The 24,237-nt window shown below is 35.1% G+C and overlaps 1 protein-coding gene across 6 annotated transcripts in view; it reads left to right on the top strand.

Annotated features, from left to right (window-relative positions):
• Nucleotides 1–24,237, top strand: part of CLOCK (clock circadian regulator) — a 51,035-nt gene that overhangs the window by 20,196 nt on the left and 6,602 nt on the right. For 4 of the 6 annotated variants that reach the window (XR_015744170.1, XM_026699922.2, XM_026699923.2 and 1 more), the window contains exons 4-22: nucleotides 155–246; nucleotides 622–681; nucleotides 1,038–1,186; nucleotides 3,566–3,657; nucleotides 4,550–4,639; nucleotides 7,221–7,341; nucleotides 9,328–9,441; nucleotides 12,652–12,770; nucleotides 13,491–13,573; nucleotides 13,806–13,912; nucleotides 14,499–14,646; nucleotides 14,908–14,983; nucleotides 16,042–16,183; nucleotides 16,427–16,527; nucleotides 17,288–17,377; nucleotides 18,431–18,589; nucleotides 20,736–20,942; nucleotides 21,886–22,091; nucleotides 23,367–23,670. Coding sequence is in view for 5 of the 6 variants with exons in the window: in XM_026699922.2 (XP_026555707.2) it covers nucleotides 200–246; nucleotides 622–681; nucleotides 1,038–1,186; nucleotides 3,566–3,657; nucleotides 4,550–4,639; nucleotides 7,221–7,341; nucleotides 9,328–9,441; nucleotides 12,652–12,770; nucleotides 13,491–13,573; nucleotides 13,806–13,912; nucleotides 14,499–14,646; nucleotides 14,908–14,983; nucleotides 16,042–16,183; nucleotides 16,427–16,527; nucleotides 17,288–17,377; nucleotides 18,431–18,589; nucleotides 20,736–20,942; nucleotides 21,886–22,091; nucleotides 23,367–23,670 (2,415 nt within the window). In the remaining variant the exon portion in view is untranslated. The remainder of the gene's footprint in view (nucleotides 1–154; nucleotides 247–621; nucleotides 682–1,037; nucleotides 1,187–3,565; nucleotides 3,658–4,549; nucleotides 4,640–7,220; nucleotides 7,342–9,327; nucleotides 9,442–12,651; nucleotides 12,771–13,490; nucleotides 13,574–13,805; nucleotides 13,913–14,498; nucleotides 14,647–14,907; nucleotides 14,984–16,041; nucleotides 16,184–16,426; nucleotides 16,528–17,287; nucleotides 17,378–18,430; nucleotides 18,590–20,735; nucleotides 20,943–21,885; nucleotides 22,092–23,366; nucleotides 23,671–24,237) is intronic. The other 2 variants (XM_087936631.1, XM_026699924.2) reach the window with 2 other exon arrangements.

Raw genomic sequence — 24,237 nt, 5'->3', positions numbered from 1 at the left:
TGATTTGCTGAGGAAAGGAACTATATTGAAGATACCGAAGCCAAAAAGCTCTTGAGCGTTTGGAACTTAATTCCATGGCTTGTTGGAATCAATCAGAAAATAGAAGAAGGAATAATTGCAAATTCTATTTTCTTTTATTGCCATTTACCTACAGATCAGAATTACAAATGTCTACCACAAGACTAAAGTGTGATATGTTATGTTCCTTACCATAAGCACCCATAAAATGAGCTCCATTGCAGACCGGTAAGTTATTTTTAAATTTTAAGTTTATACTCTTAAAGTTACCTATGTTCTAAATGAAAATTTCAAAGGACAGGTGAAAAATTTATCTTCTGTTTGTTACAAATTAGAATTAAGCTTTCACATTATCCTAAGTATGATTGAGACATGTGTGTGGACTAAAGGAAAAGCTTGGTAGGAATGGGTAGATGTATTTCTTTTTGAATTGTTAAAATGGCTGCATCATTTGAAGTGAAATGGGGGGGTAAACAGGTTTAATAAATAAATACTGTATGTAACTGGCTCTGAAGTATTATCTGCTCCTGGCTATGTCTTCATGATCAGCACTATTCTGTGCAAGGTTATTGTTTTCTAAAACCTGTTTTTTTTTCTTTGCAGAGATGATGGCAGCATTTTCGATGGTCTCGTGGAGGAAGATGACAAGGATAAAGCAAAGAGGTTTGTTTTGTAAAAGAGCTAGCATGAAACCTTTATTTGTGGTCAGGAGGGGTATTTATGCATTGAAATTGCATTCTCTATTATACAAAGATATCCCCAACCACGTTTGCCATAGCAACAGTGGAGGAAGAAGACAATTCCTTGCAGTTTATGACTTCTTAATTCCAAAATGCCATATTTCAATAAATGGTCCTATATATTTTCCCCTAGATTATTTCTATATATTTTAAAATAATTGATACAAGATTTAAAAATTAAGAGAGAAAAGGGGTTTGCTGAATTTTGACTTAGTCATACTTCTATTCATCAATTTGCATGTATATTCTCTCTTATGGTAGTTATTAATTTTTTAATAGAGTATCAAGAAACAAGTCTGAAAAGAAACGCAGAGATCAATTTAATGTACTCATCAAAGAGCTGGGATCCATGCTTCCAGGCAATGCTCGAAAGATGGATAAATCCACTGTATTGCAGAAAAGTATTGACTTTTTAAGGAAGCACAAAGGTAATTTTTTGATGTTGCATGAAAGTTGTAAATTTTTTGAATTTACAAATATATTAACATTCTATTGTCTTTTGTACAGCTCCAAGGGAAACTCCTCTGAAATAACTGTACAAAATATATAAATCACACTCAGTTCCTCCTCATCCCAGTATATAATATTTAGAAACCTTGGCAGATGAGTTATTGAGAAGCCACTGGAACTAATACTTTAAATGGATAAACCATAAGCAGCAACCACCACTGCAAAACATAACATTTCAAAGATGAAAAATAATAGGATTAAGCAAATCATTTGAGAGACGTGCTTCATAAGGTGTAACAATACATAAAAAGACTCCTCTTTGAATTTTTAAAGCAGCCACATTTTTTTCCCCAAGCTTCCATACAGCTGCTTTGTAAGTAGTTTCTGGCTGTCTCCACATATATGTCTACGTATAGCCTCTTTGCTTCCTTGTTTTTTCTAGTTGAAACTATATACATACATGCAGATACAGCCTTTTAATGACTGAAAGAGATATGCTTTATGGGGTTTCCACGCCTTACAAACTACTTCTTTTCAAGGGATTTTACAACTCTAGAAAAGAACACAAAAATTCTGTTAAAGTAGTCCTGCTTCTGAAGGTAACTGGTTACATTATAGCAAACAAGAAATGTTTGGTAATAAATTCAGTTTTTCTTTACCTTGAGCCCTGGTGGTGCAGTGGTTAGAATGCAGTATTGCAGGCTAACTCTGCCCAGTTTAATCCTGACCGGCTCAAGGTTGACTCAGCCTTCCCTCTTTCCAAGGTTGGTAAAATGAAGACCCAGATTGTTGGGGGCAATAGGCTGACTCTGTAAACAGATTAGAGGGGGCTCTAAAGAATTATGAAGTGATGTATAAGTCGTAAGTCCCATTGCTATTGCTATTTACAGGGACTTATTTCTAAAAATAACACACCTTTATGTTTAGTGAAATTAGTGAATTTATTAGAGTTAATATAAACTTGACCACAAAATACCCCTTATATGCACATATGCCTACGGGTGAATTGGCCCCATAATTCTCACGAGGAATTCTTTAAATGTATAATTCTCACCTCTTCTTGTGAAAGCTTAGATGATAAATGTTGTTGTCCACTTCATTCCAGGCAAAACCTCTCTCTGTGGACTTTTACTTGAAGGGAGTCAAAGAACAGACCAGCTCTCCATTTCCTCAATAGCTTAGCCCAGCAAGAAGCGTGTGCTATAATTGAAGTTCTTCCAGAATGGGTGGACTGATTTTGTGAAAAGGTTGAAAAAAATATCCATTTAAGTGATAGCAGGGGTCCCCAAGTTTGGAGACCTCTGAGTTATAGTGATAGGTGTGAAAGATAAATATAAGAAGGAGTTAAGCAAAAGGGCTGTTCATTTCCCAAAATAAACATTCACACAGAACCAGTACAGAAAATTGAAAGCCAAGGACTTCATTAAAATCAATTCCTAATAAAATTAAGAGAGTGTGGTTTATATTAAACAAAAAATAGATTCTGGTTCACTTCTGCTACCACCAGTCCTTAAATTGCTAAATGTTTCCTACATCTCCAGCTCCCTGAGAGAGCCTTGCTTGCTTGGCTGTGTGCCAGCTGGGCTCCTCTCGAGAAAGAAGTTCTACCAAAGGCCAAATGGAGTTTCCTTGTCCTCTTTTTAAAGCCCGCCTTTTCTTGACTTTGACTGATTCTTTTGCTCACCAGTTGGATCGATTGGTTTAGGTTTGATTGACATATCGGATGTAAGCTTTCCCTTGTCTCTTTCATGCTTGAGCTTCTTAGAATGTAATTTGTCCCCATTCACTTATAGTACTTCTATCTCACGCAAATTGTTTAATTTAGATTTTAAGTTTATCTTACATTTGTGAGCTTTGTTGGTTTATGGCATAATACCGATAAAAAATAAGAATTGTTGGCTGCAGCCAGAGTTTAAAGCCAATGGGGTTTTTTTTTTTTTTTTTGGTGGCTGGAAATAATGCATTCTTTATCTAAAAAGCAATTTAAGGTCATGTAAGATGTGTTAGCTGGATGGAATTTAAAACCTTAAAAAAGGATTAACAACTGAGTTCATTTGCATGGAGAATGGATATTTGCTGTTGGAAAATAATAGTCTTATAGGACTATTATTATTATAGGAGTATTGCAGGATCCTGGCCAGACACTTCGAAGCAAAATACAAATTGAGCAATTTTGCAATAATGAGAAATGAACCTTTTTATTATCAGTTTGACTGACTTAGTACTTACATTTTTATTCTTGACACATAATTTATTGCCTTCTCCCTATCTAGAATGACTGGATTGTTAGCAGCATACAAAGATGGATAGGTAGAGTAAATTGTCTTTATGGACAGAAAATTTCTCTTCTTTTGTAGAAATCACTGCCCAGTCAGATGCCAGTGAGATTCGACAGGACTGGAAACCCACATTCCTTAGTAATGAAGAATTCACTCAATTAATGTTAGAGGTAATTTGTTTTCATCTTAAAATATGTGATTAGACTCTTATTGTATTCTTTATATTATATTGGTATAGTTAAATATAACTTTTTAGTTTTACATTATCCTTAAAGTGCATTTTTATTAATAGCATGTTAAAATATGTTCCAAAGAAATGCCACTTATGTGGAATGCTATTCAGGAAAGAGGGGCCTTGTTTATTATTTGGAATATAATATTTGTATATTCGTAAGATTAAATTGGCTCTTCGACTAATGCAGGACTCCTGATTTAATGTATCCTATCACTTTTCAAAGCCCAGAAGATTGAGTCTAGTCTATTTTTCCATGACATGACTGGCTTTTGAAAACTTTGGAAGACTTTTACTTTGCTGTTTTACCATTGTCTGAGAAGGCAAGCTTTTTTTATTGTTTGTTTTGTTTTTTTGCAGTGTTGTCTAAACTCTGGTATTCAATTAGGACTTGATTCCAAAAGACAGCAAAGGCTTTTTTTCCCCCTGGGAATTCATGACATAGTAATTTATTACCTAAGTTCCCAATTGCCAATTTCTACTTTTTTGTTTCTTCTGGTGCTTTTGAAATAATATTTTGCTGATATTTTATTTAAGTTATTTGAATTTCAGCCTTCTTAATTTTTATATAAAATAAACTCTACTGCTGTTAAGAGTCTTTTAGATTGAAAAATGAGATAATCTCAGCAATAATATACACTGTACATTTTCCCAGACTAACCCAGGATCTACTATTTAGATAATGTTCAGCATTGCCAACTATATATTATTCACTGTGGAAAGCAGGTTTACTTTTACATTCAATTAAGTTATTTCCTTTTTCTGAATGTTAACTAAATTAACAGTTAGAGACCAGTTCATCTCTAACTGTTTCTTTTGTTTAATTTCAGGCTCTTGATGGTTTTTTTCTAGCAATCATGACAGATGGAAGTATAATATATGTATCAGAAAGTGTAACCCCCTTACTTGAACATTTGCCAGTAAGTACACACTTTCAGAGAGATACCAAACTTCTAAAGTCATTCGATGGGCAATTTACCATCTGCCATTTAAGAATCTGGAATTTAAACAGCATTCTCATCTTTTTAAAGATTCTGTTGTTTTTCTCAGTGGAACTTCTACCGTGTTACTCTCAGCTTTCCACAATCCTGGTGCCCTCTAGATGTGTTGGATTTCCTCTCAGGCCATGCTTCCTGTGAATTATGTGAGTTGAAATTCATTGCACCAGGAGGGCATCAGCTTAGGAAAGTCTATACTTTCTTTAAGGCCAGTGCTGTGACAGGAAGGTTTCTGGAGAACTGAGAAAGTGATATATACCCCTACTCTGTCAGGCCTAAAACCAGAGCCTGTTCCATTCACCAGTGTTTGTCCAGCATTACGGTATATTAAGCAACTGCGGCAGGTGCAGTAGTAGCATTTTGAGGTCAACGTAATACAGCTAGATATAAAGTCTCCACAGACTTGGTCTCCCTTAACTGACTAGACTAGGGAGTACTTGTTAAAGATAGGAGGCCAGGCATGGTCGTTCTCTGTAGTGGCTCCCCTTTGTCTGAAGGCCCCCAATCTCATGACCTTCCTAAAAGCATAGATTTTTCCAGAAGGTCTTAGGGATGGATTATAACCAGTGGTGCCACATTAAACAGTTTCAGCTTGTCACTTTTAATATTCATTTGGCCAATTTGATTAGGTATTTATTATTTTAAGTAATTATAATCTTTTTACTGGACGTGTTATAAATTACCTAGGGTCCATCACACCTCATCTGGCAAACAAGACATGTAAATAAATAGGAAAAGGGCAATGAATATACTGTATATATGCAAACAGGTGCTCCAAGTAAGATGCAGGAAATGCCTGTGTAAATCCAGCAATTCCTTCATGTTCCTGAATCAGCCGCTGAGTAGAGAAAGCAATATACATTTTTCCAATTACTAACAGAATATTAATAAATTATTGAAGAAGCAAGTGGAGTATGATGGCATATAATAATTCACAGTATATGTATCCTCCCCATGCAGACTATTAGTAATATTTCTGGTGGAGATCATGAAAAGAAATACACGGTTGAAGATCTTTAACCTACCATCCCAGTCCCGAAGATGCTTTTTTTTTTCAAGAGGCAACTGGACTTTCTGTTTTTTTCTTCAAAGATGTTTCGCTTCTCATCCAAGAAGAATCTTCTTCAGCTCTGACTGGATGGTGGAAAATGAAAGTCAGAGCTGAAGAAGCTTCTTGGATGAGAAGCGAAACGTCTTCAAAGAAAAACCAGAAGCTCCAGTTGCCTCTTTGGAAAAAAAAATACATTTGGGACAACTGTGACCTGGATGACTGAGAATCTCCATAGACATCTTACCATCCCAGTATACTGGCCACTTCCAAAACTTGCACTATGAATAAGATGCAGTGTTTATAAGCATGTATTCTCTTTAATGCCTTAAATGCTCACAAAATATTTATGGCTAGAACCAGTGTAATTATCTTAAGATATGGCTTCTGGAGTTTGAAAACTATTTTTTTCATGGAATGGTACTTTATGCAATAGCATAAACTAGCTTCAAAAGAAGTATTATTAAGAGATGGAGTGTTATTTGGTAAAAATAAACCTGACATATAAAATTTGTTGCAGTTTTTTATATGCTAAAGATTGAAAGAGTGAAAATAATAACAATAACAATAACAACAACAACAACAATAATACTAATAATAATACTAATAATAATACTAATAATAATACTAATACTAATAATAATAATAATAATAATAATAATAATAATAATAATAATAAAAAGATAGATGCTTGTATGTGTGAGTTAAAATATGCTGGCAAATATGTATTTTTCTACACTTGCTGATCCAGGTTCAAACTTTGAAGTAGCAGGTTCATCTATCCAGAGAGCAGTCTAAAGTGATTGTCCTACATAGATACATACATTTTGAAGCTGAAAATATTTGTACTGTGGCATGAAGTTTTGCCGCTGAAAGGAAACAAGTACAAAATCCTACTGATTGTACATGAATTTTTCAGAGCACTTGAAAACGAATACTCTGAACCAATATTTAATTACTTGTAGTCCAAAAGTCAAGGGAGGTTATTTTATGCTATGTTATGTAGAAATTACAAATGAAAGGCTTCTGTAATAAAGCAGTAGACATCTGTTGTTGTTTTTTAAAAGTCACTCGTGACTTCTAGTGAGTACAAGACAATTTTTGGAAGTAGTTTGCCATGACAGTCTTCATGGGTCTGAGGAGGTGCTGGTTGGCCCAAAGTTACCCATCCAGCAGCCAGACTGCTTCTTCACAGAGGTTTCACAACAGCTACTTTAAAGCTGGATATTATAATCCCTCCATCTATATTCCTGGGACTAGAATCTAAGGCACAACTAATACTGGCAATATAGTAACCTTTATTAACCACATCTGAATCAATACTGAAGTAGCATACCTGATCATGTGCTACAAAATGTATACTTTTTTTTCTCTTTGACAGCTTGATTTTATATTAAAAAGTGAGATTCATTAATACTACATGTTAGTTTTCAATCTATTTTTTTTCTCCTTTAGTCTGACCTTGTGGATCAGAGTATATTTAATTTTGTCCCCGAGGGGGAACATTCAGAGGTTTATAAAATACTATCCACACGTCTGTTGGAAAGTGATTCATTGATCCCAGAATATTTAAAATGTAAGTTGAATGTTTGAATAATTTTATAGTTACAAGGAGATACCCTTAACAAACCTGCATGTTTACAAATATACATGAACTTCATGAAAAGAATTATTTTATTTGTTGGGGTAAGAATTTACTGAAGTAATTTACACGACAAGTAAGTGGAAAGAATAGTATGACAGAAAACAAATGACCAGCACCAACGACTAAATTGGCCCAAATGGGGGGGCAGACAGGAACTAGCTGCAAGAGCTCCACTCTGGGTGCAGCTCCACTCTTGTGAACAGCAGACTGGCACACATGCTGGTGCGTACCGGCTCACCATTCACATGAGTGGAGCTGCGTGCGCACATATGCATCAGCCCACTTCTCGCACAGCCTGGTTCCGAATAGGCCACGGCCCAGTGCTTGTGAACCTCTGATTTAGAGTATCTTTGTTCAGCATTTCTATCAGTCGCATACTATTTCCTTACAATTCTTTATTCCCCCAATTTCATGTTTTCCTTTTCCTAGCAGGTTTTTTTAACAGGCTCTTGAGCTGTTTCTTGAGCCCCATTGCCTTTGGTACTTTTGTGCTTCTCCAAATAGTAGTTTTGTTAATCCTGATAGTATCTTCTCATTGGTGTAGATAGGGCCATTTTTGCTGTATAAAAGATTACACACTCTGAATTACAGAAATGCATGACAGGAAACTGTATTTGTACGCTGCATCTTCTAGGTTCTTTATCATTAAGAGCGATAACATTATCTAAACCCTGTTGGATTATCTGAAACTGGGGTATTGGTAGAGACTGGAAATACTGAATATGTTAGGTTTAGCCAAAAAAGAGACTTCAAGATGAAGCAGAATGATTTGGAAATAATTTTGTTTCCCTAGCATGGAATGAATTAGTGTGGATCTGCTCCATTCCAGTTCTAGACCTTAACTGGTTGAGTCTCAGTCTTTTTGAGACTCAGTCTTAATGTAGTGGACAACCAATTATCCCAATTACAGTATATTTTTGAGGGGGAAGGGTTCCTTTTGTTATTTCTTTATACTGGCTACTTTTCTCCAGTGTTGCATTTTTGGAGTTTTTATAGGAATAGTTTCTGAGCTGATTTAATTAACAAGCTTGACTGAGTCCTAAAATATTTTGTGAAAAATATCAATCAGCTAATTACTTCTCAACCCCAACAACCACTTCCTTTAGAAAAAAAAAGCATAATCATTCGTTATGAAAACCTTCAGCACAAAAACATTTCAATCTGTTTGATGCGTTTATGTGTATTCTTTGCAGAATAAATTATCATTGCTGCAAATGTCAGGGTTTTTTTCCCCCAAAAGCAACATAGCTACTGGAACATTCTTCAAGAGATGCAGGTTGAAAGCCCCTGGTCCAATTTCTTTTATTTGGCACACAAAGAAACTCAAAGAAGAGCTATTTTTACATTTTTATAACAGTCCATGGACTGAAATAAGTGGTTTCTGCATATTTCTATCACTGAACTATCTGAGTTTCACAAAAGCTGGTCACTCCCAATGTAGCCCATAAAAAATTACTATTATGAGTAATTGTATTTTGCAATGCTACTGTTTCTATAGATAAGTCTTAATTTGAGCTAAAATAATAAGTTATAGTGATATTAGTCTGGACGTAAACCTTTGAATCTGGAGGGACATGCAGTATGCTTGCACAGACATTATTTTATAAAAGTGAAAGATCTAGATCAAGGATCTTCTAACTTGGCAAATTTAAGACTTGTGGATTTCAACTCCCAGAATTCCTGAGCTAACATGACTGGAGGAGGAGTTCTGGCAGTTGAAGTCCACAAGTCTTAAACTTGCCAAGTTTGAAGACCCCTGCTCTAGACATTGTGTAAAGATATGAAAAACAAACTTAGATGGTTGAGATAAGATTACGCCATAGGAAAAGCAGCTTCTTCCATTGGTTCTCATTTTGTGGAAATATCATATTTTAATTTAATCTTGACACTTCATCATTTATTGTTTTATTGTTGCAGCAAAAAATCAACTGGAGTTTTGTTGCCATATGCTCCGAGGGACAATAGACCCTAAAGAGCCACCTACATATGAATATGTAAAATGCATAGGAAACTTCAAATCATTGAGTAACAGTAAGTTAATTACATACTGTGTTTTAATAAGCAATATTTTTCAGAACTTGGACAATCTATGAAACTGTAAAATAAAAAATAAAAAATATTCGTATTTTTGCAATGAATAGGCATAATACTAAATCGATAATGATAACAATAATAGTAATAACAAGAATACACTGAAATGAGATGTGTTACAATGATCTGTGCATGGAAATACCAGAGAATGAAAGATTGATATCAACAGTTTAATTTGAATTTCCTGAACCATTGATTATTTTAGAGACAACACATTAGATTCATCATAATTTTTATTGAACTGTAAATTAGTGTGTATAATGAGAATGAAGAAAACTGTATTAAAAAGCTTTTTTTTCTGAATTCAAAGTTGTAATCTCATATCCCTTTACGTGAAAGTAGAATTATAGTGTGATGGTACTCTCTGGTAGATGTGGTACTGTCTGGTAACTATGATTGTAGTGTCTTATAAAGACTTTAGAACTGAAAAGTGGAAACAAAAGTACTTTCAGTCCATTTTCCATTAGAAGTACCCAAGAAGTGCCTGAAGATTGTTAGAGTAACAAATGCAGCTACCACCATACCTTTCCAAATCAAGATACCATAGATTCTTGTTTGAGGCAAGGGAGTGTCCTAAATATCTACCTCTGCAAGCACAATTAAGATATAAATTCAAAATGAAAAATCTGCTGCTCTTTTCAGGTTCTCCAGATTATCTATCTGAAATGACAGCTTACTTTGCCTATTTTTAGGTTTGGTGGCTGTTCAAAGTTACATCACTGAAAAAGGTGACAATCATTTTTCACACCTACGACCATTGCAGCATCCCCGTGGTCATGTGATCAAAATTCAGATGTTTGGCAACTCAGATTTTAGTAATATTTATGACGGCTACAGTGTCCTGGGATCATGTAATCCCTTTTTGCAGCCCTCAGACAATCAAAGTCAATGCGGAAGCCAGATTCACTTAAGAACAGTGTTACTAATAACAGCTGCAGGGATTCAGTTAAAAAATTGTGGCAAGAAAGGTTGTAACATTGGGCAAAACTCAACTGTCTTGCTTAGCAACAAAATTGGAGCATTCAGTTGTAATTGTAAGTTGAGGGCTACTTGTATGAATGAATATATTTTTATCTGAATGGACAGAAAACTTCAATAACCCTTTGAATAAATATAGTTTTATTCGTATTTATAACATTGGAGCAAAAATATGCAGACTTGGCACATATAAGCCTTATTCTGCTTTGTGCTTGGATACAGTGTGTTTATAAAACATGCTATTTATTTATTTTCCTCTATTTTACATGCTGGGAGAGCCTCTCCAGAAGCATCTTCAGAAATCCTATTTATGGCTCATTTGGATCATTTTTATTTTTTGAAAACAGTTTTATTAATTTTAACAACAAACAACAAACAAAAACACATAAAACATAAAAACATCATCCCTTCCCTCACGAGTTTACAGACAGTGTATCGGTTGGTTTATCACGTTTTTCTGTGCATCCGTTTCATAGTCTCCACTGTAGTTACATTGCTTAATAGCTCATATTATCAATCAACAACTGTATAGCCTGATATCATTATTAAACAATCATTTGACTACAATTTTATTAATTCATACTTTAGCGAGATGACTATAGTTTACTTAATTTATTTTATAGCAAATCATAAAGTCATAGCAAGTCTATCTTAATAAAATTTTATAAAGATAATATCATAGAAAAAAAGGAAATATGTATTCATTCTTTCCTAAGGTTCTAAATATTCTATTATTATATTTTATTATCTAACCATTGATAGAAAAGGTCCCAAACTTCATAGAATTGTTTATCTTCTTGTTCTCTAATTTCAAATGTCAATCTACTCATTTCAGCACATTCCAATATTTTCTTAATAATTTCTTCCTGTGATGGTATTTTCTCACTCTTCCAATTTTTAGCAAATACAATCCTAGCCGCTGTTAATACATTTACAATCAAATATTTCAAATTTTTATTGTATGTACAGAAAACGGACAGAAAATGGACAGAAAACTTCAATAACCCTTTGAATAAATATAGTTTTATTCGTATTTATAACATTGGAGCAAAAATATGCAGACTTGGCACATATAAGCCTTATTCTGCTTTGTGCTTGGATACAGTGTGTTTATAAAGCATGCTATTTATTTATTTTCCTCTATTTTACATGCTGGGAGAGCCTCTCCAGAAGCATCTTCAGAAATCCTATTTATGGCTCATTTGGATCATTTTTTTTTTTAATTTTTGGCAGCGTTCTTCAACATAGTCATTCTTTCCAGAGGTTTCTGCTGTTTTCTGCTAGTGACTGGGCGTGAAAATAGAGAAGGCATATAGTAGTTTCAAGTGACAGGCCAGGCTTTTTTTCTTTAGAGAAAGACAACCATCGGTAGGTGGCAGCTGATAGTAACAAGAAAGGGCAGTGAGGAGCACTAACATTACTATGGCGATGAGAACTGCTGGAAAGACCCTTAAGCAGAATAAGTGGCAAGCAGGAACTAGTTTTGTGTGCAATAATAGTAAACGATGGCATCCCTGGACCAAACAGCTGTGGGTGGTTAGGAAGAATCGAAGGCATTTTCATCAAATGGAGAAAGCATTGACATGAAGCATCCCACTTCTGTTACCAGAGACCTTTCCTTTAATCTACATCAGGGCTGTCAAACTCTCGGGCAACTAGCCACACCCACGCCCAGTTTAGTGAAGGGGGAAAAAGTCACGATACGTCATGTGACGCTACCATGACGATGCGAGTTTGACACCCCTGATATACATCACAGATGGCCAGTAATAATTAAAACCTAATTATAAGCCCTGCATGAATGAACGAAGTCTATATTCATTAGCATTCTCTTTTACGTGTTTTCCTTCTGTAAGTCAGTGGTGAACTGTGAGATGTTGTAGAATATTTTAGATTTTAGCCTGAAGTGCATGGGAAGTTAAAATTTGTTGTCAATTAAAATCAAGTAGTTATTCCAATGAATTAGTTTCACTAATTAAGCAAAGGGTTTGGATTATTATCACGTTAATTGCTTTAAAGTGATGATAATGTAATTTAACGTGATCATTTAATTTAAATTCTCATTTAAAAACTGAAGTTTTATTTTTTCAGATAATAGTGTGTTATCTGTTTATATATGTTTGTGCTGATGCTTTGAAGTTATTGTAATTTTAAACTCTGTTTTCTGCATAGTGCCTAACTCTGCACATAATGGTTATGAAGAAACCATCCAACGACCTCATAGGCCTTCATATGAAGACAGAATTTGCCTTGTAGCTACAGTTAGGCTAGCTACACCTCAATTTATTAAGGTTTGTTCAAATTATCTCATCAAAAACATTGCTTGCTAGTTCTTTCAAATTAATTTAGTCTGATTTATTCTTACTTAATAGTTATTTAAATATTAAACAACAGTTTCTAAATTAGAGGGGTTATGTAGTTGTTAAAATAACAAACGAATAGTGGTATTTGCTCTAGGCAAAAGGCTTTTATGAAGTATTGGAGATGTGAAAGCATCTACATCCAGCTTCTGTTTGCTGCATTTTGGTAATGTCTAGTGGATTAAGCCCATGTCTTACCTTAACCATATATGTCTCAACTGTTTGGTACTGGAACCAAAGTAGATACATTTTTCGGATAGAAATGCTGACATCTGTGTGGCTGGTCATTCCTCATGCAATATTAAATTGCTGGAGGTTATTTCTAAAGGCTGTCCTCTTTAAAGAAGAATACAGTGCATGAATTATCAACTGGAAATAGTACTGTGACTCGCTACACCAACAGGCTTATTATTCCCAGCTCTGAAGAGAAATAGGTGGAATGCTGAGGGTACCTGTAGTTTCTTTATTGATCCCATGCATAGAATTCCTGCGGTGATGGAATGTTCATCCTATAAAACAGCTAGTAATGCAGGTGCAGCAAGTTGCATTAAATTAATCCATTTCATTATCTGGCCAACTATTTCAAGAGTCTTTAGATTAGATCAGAGGAATTCTGAGAATCTTACATATTTTTTTAAATATTTTTTCTAGGAAATGAGCACAGTAGAAGAACCTAATGAAGAGTTCACCTCCAGGCATAGCTTAGAATGGAAGTTCCTTTTCTTGGATCACAGGTGCCGTTTCTTAGAAATACAGAACCACGCAGGAGCATTTTATTAGCATTAGTGGGCATTATTTGGCCTTAGCTGTGTGTATGGAGAAAACAATGAATACTGTTGATGAATATTTTTATTCGATTCCAACCATGCATTTAAAATATATATATATAGAGAGAGAGAGAGAGAGAGAGAGAGCAATTTTTCTCTTTTCTAAAACCAAAGAAATAATCCTTGTATCTTTATCCAGGGCTCCACCAATAATAGGCTATTTACCATTTGAAGTGTTGGGGACATCAGGCTATGATTATTATCATGTGGATGACCTGGAAAATTTGGCAAAATGTCATGAACATTGTAAGTAATAACATAACCACCCTACATTATCATAGAATGTAAGAGTTGAAAGGGATCTTGGAGGTGATCTAGTTTAATCCTTACCCAGGGTAGGAATCCAATGCAACACCATTAAATACATCAAATGGTAGACAAATTCCTATTTCCCCCCCTGTAATTAAAGCTTATGTACCAATGGTGCAATCATTATAAATAAAACTCATAGTACTATTTTCCATATTTTTAAATGTTAACACTAAAACTCGTGTTAAAATGCCTTTTTCTGCCTACTCTTTTTAAACCAAAGTGTTTTATGTATGAATGTATGCAATTTTATGATTCCTAGCAGCATCTGAATTAGAAAAAAATCTTACTTAAAGCAAATTAAATAATTGCTGGTTTAAAACAAATAGTCTGTCCAGAATTGATTCTTTCTTGCCATTTGGATATTTTGTCTCCTCGTTTAATAAGTTCCAGCAGACCTAAACTCTTTATACCAGTATTTAGATTCCTATCAAGAAAATTTAAATAAATGTTGTGAACTGTTTTAGACCATACCCCAAAATTGGCATCTTGTGAAGCCCCCACTTTGTGTTTCATCTTGTAGTAATGCAGTACGGCAAAGGGAAATCCTGCTATTACCGATTCCTCACCAAAGGCCAGCAGTGGATATGGTTGCAGACTCATTACTACATCACTTACCATCAATGGAATTCTAGGCCAGAATTTATCGTGTGTACACACACTGTAGTAAGGTAACATAATTCTGCATCACTTTTTACTTTAATTATTTAAAGCCATTTTCTACTTCTATTTTAGATTTGCTATTTCAACTAAGCTTCAGGAAAATGGCTAGTGAAAAATATCTGAACATATGATTACATTAATTTCGGGTTATAATTATTTTTTGTTCTTCTTAGTATAGAACTCTACAGTACTAAAAGTCTAATACCTTAAATGGTGCTGATGCTTTTGTATTTTGTAATATCCTGATATTTTCTTTTATTTGTCTGTAGCTATGCTGAAGTTCGAGCGGAAAGGCGGCGTGAACTTGGCATAGAAGAGTCTCTGCCAGAGATCATAGCAGAGAAAGTAGGTTTTCTGCTCTTTCTTTCTATTCGTTCCTTTTACTGAGGCGTTGTTCTTTTCACCCGGTGAACGGTTTAAGCTATAAAGGGTTTAAAATTAATTTGCATCTATAAAGTGAACTGAATATCCAAAAATGCATTCACATAAAAGTTATTTACGAGTACATATATAAATACATTTGTTTCTATCTGTAACGCTCATAAGATGAGAAATAAATTAGTATTCAGGATTGTAGTAATATTCTGTTAGGTTTAACGAAAAGGAGAAAAGATAAATATCAGATAATTGTTTTACGTAGTGGAACAATGTGTACAATGCTATTAAATGCCATTTCTACAATTCTCATGCATCTATTAGTATTTTCTAGCTTTTACACACCATTTATAAGAGTCTCCAGCACTTTTGGTTCTGAGGGCACAAGAAATTTTGCAAAATATGATGTGGGTAAAACAACAACATTTACTTTGTTCTCATGGTCACTTCTAAAACGACTACACCTTGCTTTCTAAAAAAGTTTTCATTCCTGAAGATTTCACTATTTCCTTCTCTCTTTGATTCAGTTCCACAAACATTTATATTGTTGTTCTCAGCCTCACATTTAATACATGCACACACACTTTACTTTTCCAGTTTTTTTATTTTAAATCATACAGCTACATTTTATATATATAAATAAATATATATATAATATATAATTAATGTATATAAATACACATCTTAATGGTAAAGGTTTACAAACTTATGGGGCCACATTACTAGCTGTCTGGGCGCAGGTAGCCCATGGGTCATGGGTTGGACATGCCTGCTTTGCACCCTTTTTTTTTACTGGATTGTAAAAAAACAAGTGGAAACAAACATAGATTGTAAGCCATGGCTGGAACAGGAAGCTTTTTGGATTACTTTATGGCATGCAAAACTGAAATAATTTGGGAGTAGACAAATGCCAGTTGAATATTTTTGCCCTTATGAAAATCTGTATCTGCATAATTTAAAAACATAGCCCAATTTTTCCCATTGTTTTGTTTTTGGATGAGTTAGAAAAACCTTATTTTTCTTCCCAGAGTCAGGATTCTGGTTCTGAAAATCATATAAATACAGTGAGCCTCAAAGAGGCTTTGGAGAGATTTGATCACAGCCCCACACCTTCTGCCTCCTCTAGGAGTTCCAGGAAATCTTCTCATACTGCAGTTTCGGATCCTTCATGTGAGTGTCGAGAATTGAAATCTTCTCCTATGATTGACTACTTATAGAGTGTTTATGATATGTTCTGTTTGAAACTAAGAAACTTAAAAAATAAAGGGCAAGTAATTACATTTGGAGTCTGTTTTCAGTTTAAAAAGCTTTATAATTTTCCAGTGAAAGAGCAAGCATTTGTCTTAAGTGTATTTGTTTTAAGTTGATGGTTAATAAAATTATCTTTCAATATTCATTGGCTTACTGCTTTAGCAACACCAACAAAGATGACAGTGGATACTAGCACTCCTCCAAGGCAAAATTTATCTGCACATGAAAAGTCTGCACAAAGGAGAGCTTCGCTTGGTAACCAGGTAATTCTATAGAAGTAGCATCACTTCTCCAAAGTTAAGAAAAGTTACTTTCGTTTTTTTTAAGAAGAAAAGCACATTCTAGAAGGTTATCTCATCATCCAGTTTACACTTAATCATTCTGGAAGCTTTCAGATATCTAGGGGTTTTTTCCCCTGTGCTCTTTATTTATATTTTAATAGTCTTTTTGTTAATGTCACTCAGTACATCTGGCTGTTCAAGTAATATAGAAGGCAATGCATATTTGAATAGAAATTAGATTTTAATACATTTCACTTTGGTGAGTTGAAGTTGGTGTCTTTCAGTTTAACCATTTGGTTATAAATGTTGTGGTGTTCATGTTCTTTAGAATCATTTTTCTATTGTAATCATTAGAGGCAAAGACAAAGATGTTTATAGAAAGTTGTTATGTTACCTGAGAGCAACACAGGATAAATCTTTGAGGTTTCTTCTTTGAATGTTTGCTCTCTGTTGGCCTCTGCAAGATGCAGGTTTGACATTTTTTATGAATATTTATACTAAGGGCAAATGACTTCATTAAATGATTTTGCATGGTCCAATTTCATTCTTGTTTTTATAGAATAGGAGGATTTGTTTTTAGTCAGTTATGTCAGTAGAAACAAACAAACAAAAAAGGATGGGTTTTAAAAATATTTTCCTGATATCATTGCCATTAAAATAAAGTGTTGCTTTATTTTCATCAAATCTGAAAGAACTGTAACTAAATAATTATAATATGTGTGTATATATTTTTCAATTTTAGTCTTTAAATTCACAATCCGTTGGGCAGCCACTGGCACAGCCAATGATGACACAGCCTGCAACGTTACAACTTCAGCAAGGCATGTCTCAGGTAGCAACTCAATCTGAATGTTAAAAGCAAATTGCGATACTTTGTGCAGACTGTCAAAAATACAATGCAAAATTTAATGCAGAGTTTAAAAGATCTAAGCTGAATTAGACTCAATTCTTAGAGACTGATAACTTTTATTAAATGCCCAGTGCAATCTACGGTCCTGAAAGACTTCCTTCCCAACTACTGACCTTGCCTGATCCGATTCAGGTCCCCTGTCCAGATAAGATAGGCCAGGTGCTGTCAGCTACCAAGACAATATAAATTTTAAGTACTCAACTATGGCTACTTCTGTACTTTTTCCCTCTTAAAAGTTTTTACCAGAACTAGTAAATATTTGGAAGGATACCAGGGACTCATTAATTGATTTGGGGATCTGAGCAACATGAAACAGATATTACCGTTGGAACACTAAATTTGTCTGGATTGGGGAGTTCATTGCCTAAAGCTAGTTGTGAATATATTATAGCGGTCCAAATGGTAATTGTACTTTTCAGCTTGTTCAGCTTCAGAGCAAACAATTAAAAAGTTATTTAAACCACTTTTAAGCAATCATTTGGGCATCAAATATGATTGGGAGTCAGTTTACTCGATAGAGGTCATTTCAGTGGCAAATCGGTAATAGTTTTCTTTTTTGCAATCATGCCAAATCCTTAAGCTTATCTTCCTAGTGAAATCAGCCTTCTATAAATAACATATGGCTACATTGCACACTGTAGTTTATTCCCCCTGTTCTGTATAATCTTACATTGGAGCTTGTGTTTGGAAGCTATCTGTAGCTCCTGTTTATTTGACATCTTTCTCCTTGGTTCAGCTGATCTCCTTTTCTCCTTGTTTACTTTTACATGTTCTCTGTGTTGTCTACTTTTACGTGTGCTCTGTATTTTATTTTTGGTTGTTTTATGCTGTGTTCATTGACAAATACTTTAGCTGATTAAATTGATTTCAACGTGTATATAGCTAACAGTAAGGTGCTTATGTTATAGTCGGATACTTTTCTCATAACGTATTGATTACTGATTCAGATCTTTTATAAAAAATTCTGCTTTGTAGCCAATGCTTCAGTTTTCTGCTCAATTAGGAGCTATGCAACACTTAAAGGACCAATTGGAGCAAAGAACACGAATGATAGAAGCAAACATCCATCGCCAGCAAGAGGAACTGCGAAAAATTCAGGAACAACTCCAGATGGTTCATGGACAAGGTCTTCAGGTTAGTTTGAACTAATTAGATAGGAAAGTAGGTAGTATGTAAAAATGAGTTTTAATTTCAACAAAGGAAAATTGTGTTTATATTTCTGTTGGCTAGAATAAACAGTAATATTTTATTTAAAAAATTTCATGATAAAGACAGCTATCTATATTTTGATAATTCGTTTGTTTAGAAAAAAATCACAAACACAATACTCAGTCAATTCAATTAATTATCCAATTAATTGAATAATTAATATTAAAAATAGTCCTTATTTAGCGGCTACAGTTGGGACCTGCAACTTGATCATTAATTGAAACATTACAATTTTATTACTTCAATTCAGATTTCTTTTTAAAAAATGTTTTAGTTAAAAATTAATGCAAAGTAAAATAAAGAAAACATAGAAAGGAAAAGTATACAGATGAAAAAGAAAAAAGTAGAAAAAAGAAAAAAAATGTAAGAATTTAGTAAAGAAAAAGAGAAGTAATATCTAAATAAGTAATTTCCAATCTTCATCACAAGTATAAACCATTTTACTAACTTTTCACCTCCTCTTAATTTACAACCAATTGGATCTGTTCATCCAATGTCTTATCTATAAACAAATCCATAAAGCACCATCATTTCAAGGAATGGAATCAGGTACAGTCCATTAAGGAAATAACTATTTTAACCTTAATCAAAGAAACAATCTTTATATTTCTTTTACTTCTAAGTCTTAATTTTTTATCCATTCAAGTAATGTTGTAGAACTTAATTTCTTTTTCTTTCTTTTTAACTCTTTTCTCACTAGATCTTTTTCCATGTCTTTCTTGTAGCCCGTCATTTGTAAATCCATTTTCAACTCTGTATCTGTCTCTATCTTGTGAGTTTGTTCCTCTTTTACCATTTCTTCCAAAAATAACTTTTGGATATAATCTATCCATAGAAGGAAACATTGCTTTTACACTGTCAATATTAACTTCTGATTCCATTTTTCAAAAGTAGCTTTCAATATTTCTAATGTTGTAATATTTTATATATTCTTCCCCTTTAATCAAAACCTTTAGTTACCTCCAGTGTCCAAACTTTGAAAATCTTTATCTCTTTTATGTTCAAAACAACTTGACTTTTCCATGGGAAGAAATCTTATAATTCCAACATATTATTTCAGACTTATCTGGACTCTTAATCTGTTTATCACTTTCTAAAATTAAAATCTCAATTCATCTTTTTTCTGTTTATTTCAATTTTTTAAAGTTCTTAAAGTTGCGGTTATTCCTTCATTAAAGAATTAATGGTAGACTAGCCCAGAGTTTTCATATTTATTAAGCCAAAGGTTGCTAATAGCTGAAAATAGTTAATAAAACAATTTCCAAATGTGATTAGAAAGTGAAGCATGAGAAAGTTGTGTCCTTTTAAAAGCTCCAACTGGGTTTTGAGCGAAATGGCCACTCACTCACACATCCCAGTGCTCAAAGCCCAAGAGAGCGCTGCTTTGTGGTCTCCTTGGGAGGAGCAACCATCCGGGGTACCTCTGGGTAATTTCACATCCTCCCTTTGTCCAAAGAGCTGTTCCGTTTACTGTTTTTTTTTGTTTTTCACCACGGTTGTTGGCTCTGCTTTTCACAGAGCTGTTTTCAGTCTGACATTTCTTCCTCTGAAAGTCCTTGATGTTATTTCAGCTTTTCTTTGCTCGTCAGACCTGTAAAGGTCATAAAAGTGAGGATTACTCATGAAATTCGTTTTCATCACTGGTGTAACTACGAATCTTCTCTAAATGACTCCATTGCTAAACAAGGATTATTTGTAGGGGTTATTAACAAATATTGACTTCCTTACAAGTTATATTATTATATGTTCTGCTATTAATTACCAGGGCTTTCTTCAGTGTATTGCCCTTAAAATGTATTGCACATACCCAATATATCTGGAAGACAAAAGATTAGAAAAATTGAAAGTAGAAAGGTATGAGGAATTAGAATATGTGCCGCTAGGGACTTTCTGTATCTGTGTTTGCTTAAAGGCAAGCTCCGTTGAATTGAATGGCTCTTATTTCCAAGTGTTTTGATTGGATAGGCTCTCCTAAACAATGTTACTAAAAAAATAATAATAATCATGCAAATGATCATTTAATTGTTGGTAGTATTTTGAGCATTGATATGGACTATGTTTCTTCCAAAAGATGTTCTTGCAGCAATCTACTCCGGGGTTAAACTTTGGGTCTGTACAGCTAGCTTCTGGAAACGCGTCAACTATTCAACAGATCACACCAATAAGCATGCAAGGCCAGGTTATTCAGACTAACCAGATCCAAGGTGGCATGAACAGCGGACATATTGGTTCTCAGCACATGATGCAGCAACAATCTCTGCAAAGTACCACAGCACAGGTAGTAGATAGGATTCAGCCATATGGTGATGTTTTGCAGAGTTGTGTAATGCACTTGTTTCTCAGCCTTGGTGACTTTTAGATGGGTGGGCTTCAACTCCCAGAATTCTCCAGCCAGCAATGTTGGCTGGGGAATTCTGGGAATTGAAGTCCACCTGTCTAAAAGTCACCAAGGCTGAGAAACACTGATGTAATGTTTCAGATTCAGTTCCAAAATAGTGATTTGGAGCATAGGGCGAAGTAAATTTGGCATATCTGTGCAACTCTTTAAAACAGCCCTCTTTTTTCTTTTTTTGCTTGAAATCTGCCATTATGGGATTTGATCCTCTTTGTGTCTCTATATGTTCTGAAGCAGCTTTCTAGAAATGAAGTCAAAGTACTCATTACCCTAGTTATGTGTCACAAAACATCTCTTGCATCTGTGTGATGCCCTGTGACCAGAGTGCTCCCTGAGCAGCATTTATTTTTGTTAGCGCATGTCTTCAAGAAGAAGCGGACTTCTTTGCATAATAAGGAAATGCTTACAGGGCAGGAAAGTGTAACTCGTGAGCCAAAACCAACTTTTGGAGAATTGCATGGGGAGCATGTAGTAATGTGAAATTGCTCCTTCAGATAAGAATCTTACATTGATCCTTTGATGCCTAATAAACATTACCTTCTATTCTTTTGATTAAAGTTGCAGAAATATGATTTCATCTTATTTTAACTCCTATTCTTTTCCAAATTGGATTCATGTCTGGTTAGCAAATTACATGATAAGATTTTAAGTTTCTAGTGTGATAATGTTTATATAGTCACAGCTAAGCTCAGAAAACGATATTGTCTGAGTCTCCTAGTTAACACTTTTATTTAGCTTAAAGACTACTGTTCCTTACCGTTGGAATAGTTCACATCTATTGAATGAAGCCGAATAATTGCCCTGACAAAATATTTTATTTCTGCAGCATAATCAACAAAGCATCCTCAGTGGGCACAGTCAACAGACATCTCTCAGCACCCAAGGCCATAACACGCTACCAGCCCCATTATACAACACTATGGTAATTTCCCAGCCGGCTCCAGGAAATGTAGTCCAGCTTCCTTCTACTCTACAGCAGACCAATAACCAGAATGCTGCCATCACCACTTTTGCCCAGGATAGGCAGATCAGGTGAGTGTGAGTCTGGCAGGATTGTACTACCCGAGTATTCCGGGACAGAGAGAGAGAGAGAGAGAGAGAGAGAGAGAGGCAAGCCTGAAGATGATGAATGAGACTTCATCAAAACATCGCCTAGATACTTCCAATTTTACGCGGGAGAAAACCCGAATAACCAAAGATCCATATATATGTGTGTGTGTGTGTGTGTGTGTGTATGTGTATGTGTGTGTATGTATGTATACGGTAGTTCTCATTAAACTTTGCTTGGAAAAGTTCTCTTTATTGTGAAAAAAGGAACTTAGAAGGATTAAATTAGGAAACTAGTTTAATAAATTAGGAAACAAGAGAGAGACCAACTTAAAGAATAATATTTTGATATGTTCTCTACTATGCATGGGTGGGGTGGAAATCTTCTGGTAGCTATTGCAGCACTTAACTTTTTCTTGGGAAAGGGAGAGCCAGCATGGATGGAGTGATGATGCACCATAGGCAGATTTAGTGTCATATATGAGGGAAAAGTTAGGATCTTCTGGATGTCTTTTGTTGTTTTTTCTTTCTTTAAAGTTGGGATTTTTTAAAAGCTTATTAAGCTCATTTTAAGATTTCCTACCATTTTTATGCTGTCAACCTCAAAATGGTGTCCCTTGTCTAAAAGAGCAAAAGAAAAACAAAAATGTCATGCTGCCAGTTTTCAACAATTGTGGTCAGAGGAATCACAAAAATGATTTCGCTGGGGAATGATTCTGGGGACAGAATGTTGGAGACTTTGTGGCTTCAGGTTGGCCCTTTCTGATCCGTTAAGGCAACTAACTGGATGCTATTTGCTATATATGTATCTGGTGATGGTAACAGATTGCCTTCACGCCTGACATTGACTTTCTTGAAATTATTCGGCTATAAAGGTGGGGAGAAGCCTTTTTGGTCACAATACCATATTTTTAAATTGTGCTTCCCAACAGGAAGGACCTATTCCTGTGTCTCTTACCTAGTGAATATATTGATTTGTAGTTCTGCCAGTATATATTTTCAGCATATAAACTTTTAAAAATGTAGCCAGCTAAGTGAAAGTGTATTCATGTAAAACAAATTGTGTCAAAAGGTTGCTGATAAAGTAGAAACCTATCTGGCAGCATCTAGCTTAACATGTTCGATCCCTTGGACCTTGGTTCTGTCCCAACAGGGCCGTTGTTTTGTATGAAACTTACTGGCAGTCCAAGCCACTATAGTTCACATGAAGTCCATTTAGAGTACCTGGGAGGGACAACTGATACCTATTTGCTTTCACAGGTTTTCCCAAGGCCAACAGCTTGTGACAAAATTAGTGACTACGCCTGTAGCCTGCGGAACAGTAATGGTACCAAGTACCATGTTTATGGGGCAGGTGGTGACGGCTTATCCGACTTTTGCTGCACAACAGCAGCAGCAGCAGCAGCAGCAGCAACCACAGACGTTGTCAATCCCGCAGCAGCAGCAGCAGCAAGAACAGCAGCAGCAACAGAGCCAACAGGAGCAGCAGCCCCAGCAGCAGCTTGCTACAGTTCACCCTCCAGCTCAGGCTCAGCTGACTCCGCATCCTCAACAGTTCTTACAGGTGAAACCAGAAGGAACCGGCTCTCTGAACGCCCCCGTTCAATTCAGTTAGAGCAGAGTTTCTCAACCTTGGTTAGGTAGGACCTGTGGACTTCAGCTCCCAGAATTCTACAGCCACCTGTGGAAGTCCCATACACCTTAGAGATGCCGAGACTGAAAACACCTCCACTACCAAATTAGGGGCATCTTCACAGAGCTTTGCAGAACCGTCTCCCACAGGCGGATCATGCTTTATAATTTTGGTGCGTGTGTGTTATGGGCCTAGGTGTACAGGACATACCTTTCAAAGTGTATAAACGCAGGGCATATATTAAGCATTGCCCAAAATAAGGGTTCTGTTCTTGAAAGGGGATTTTTAAAATAGTTTTAGGTTCAAATATTCAGGGAAGGGATTTGACGGGGTTTATATATTGCATTTTCAATTTTCTGAATTAGAACTTTTTAAAAAAATGTGCTTTAAAAAAATCATTTAAAAATCTTTTTGGTTCGTTTTTGCTAATGAGCAATCACTTGCATATGTCTATATACGCTACCCTTTGCTAGTAAGGAGGCATGAGTTAGTGTTTAT

The sequence above is a fragment of the Pseudonaja textilis genome, chromosome 6 (assembly GCF_049901715.1).
Source record: "Pseudonaja textilis isolate UNSWEBS1 chromosome 6, rPseTex1.2, whole genome shotgun sequence".
NCBI lineage: Eukaryota > Metazoa > Chordata > Lepidosauria > Squamata > Elapidae > Pseudonaja > Pseudonaja textilis.
This window is presented reverse-complemented; position numbering and strand designations above follow the sequence as displayed.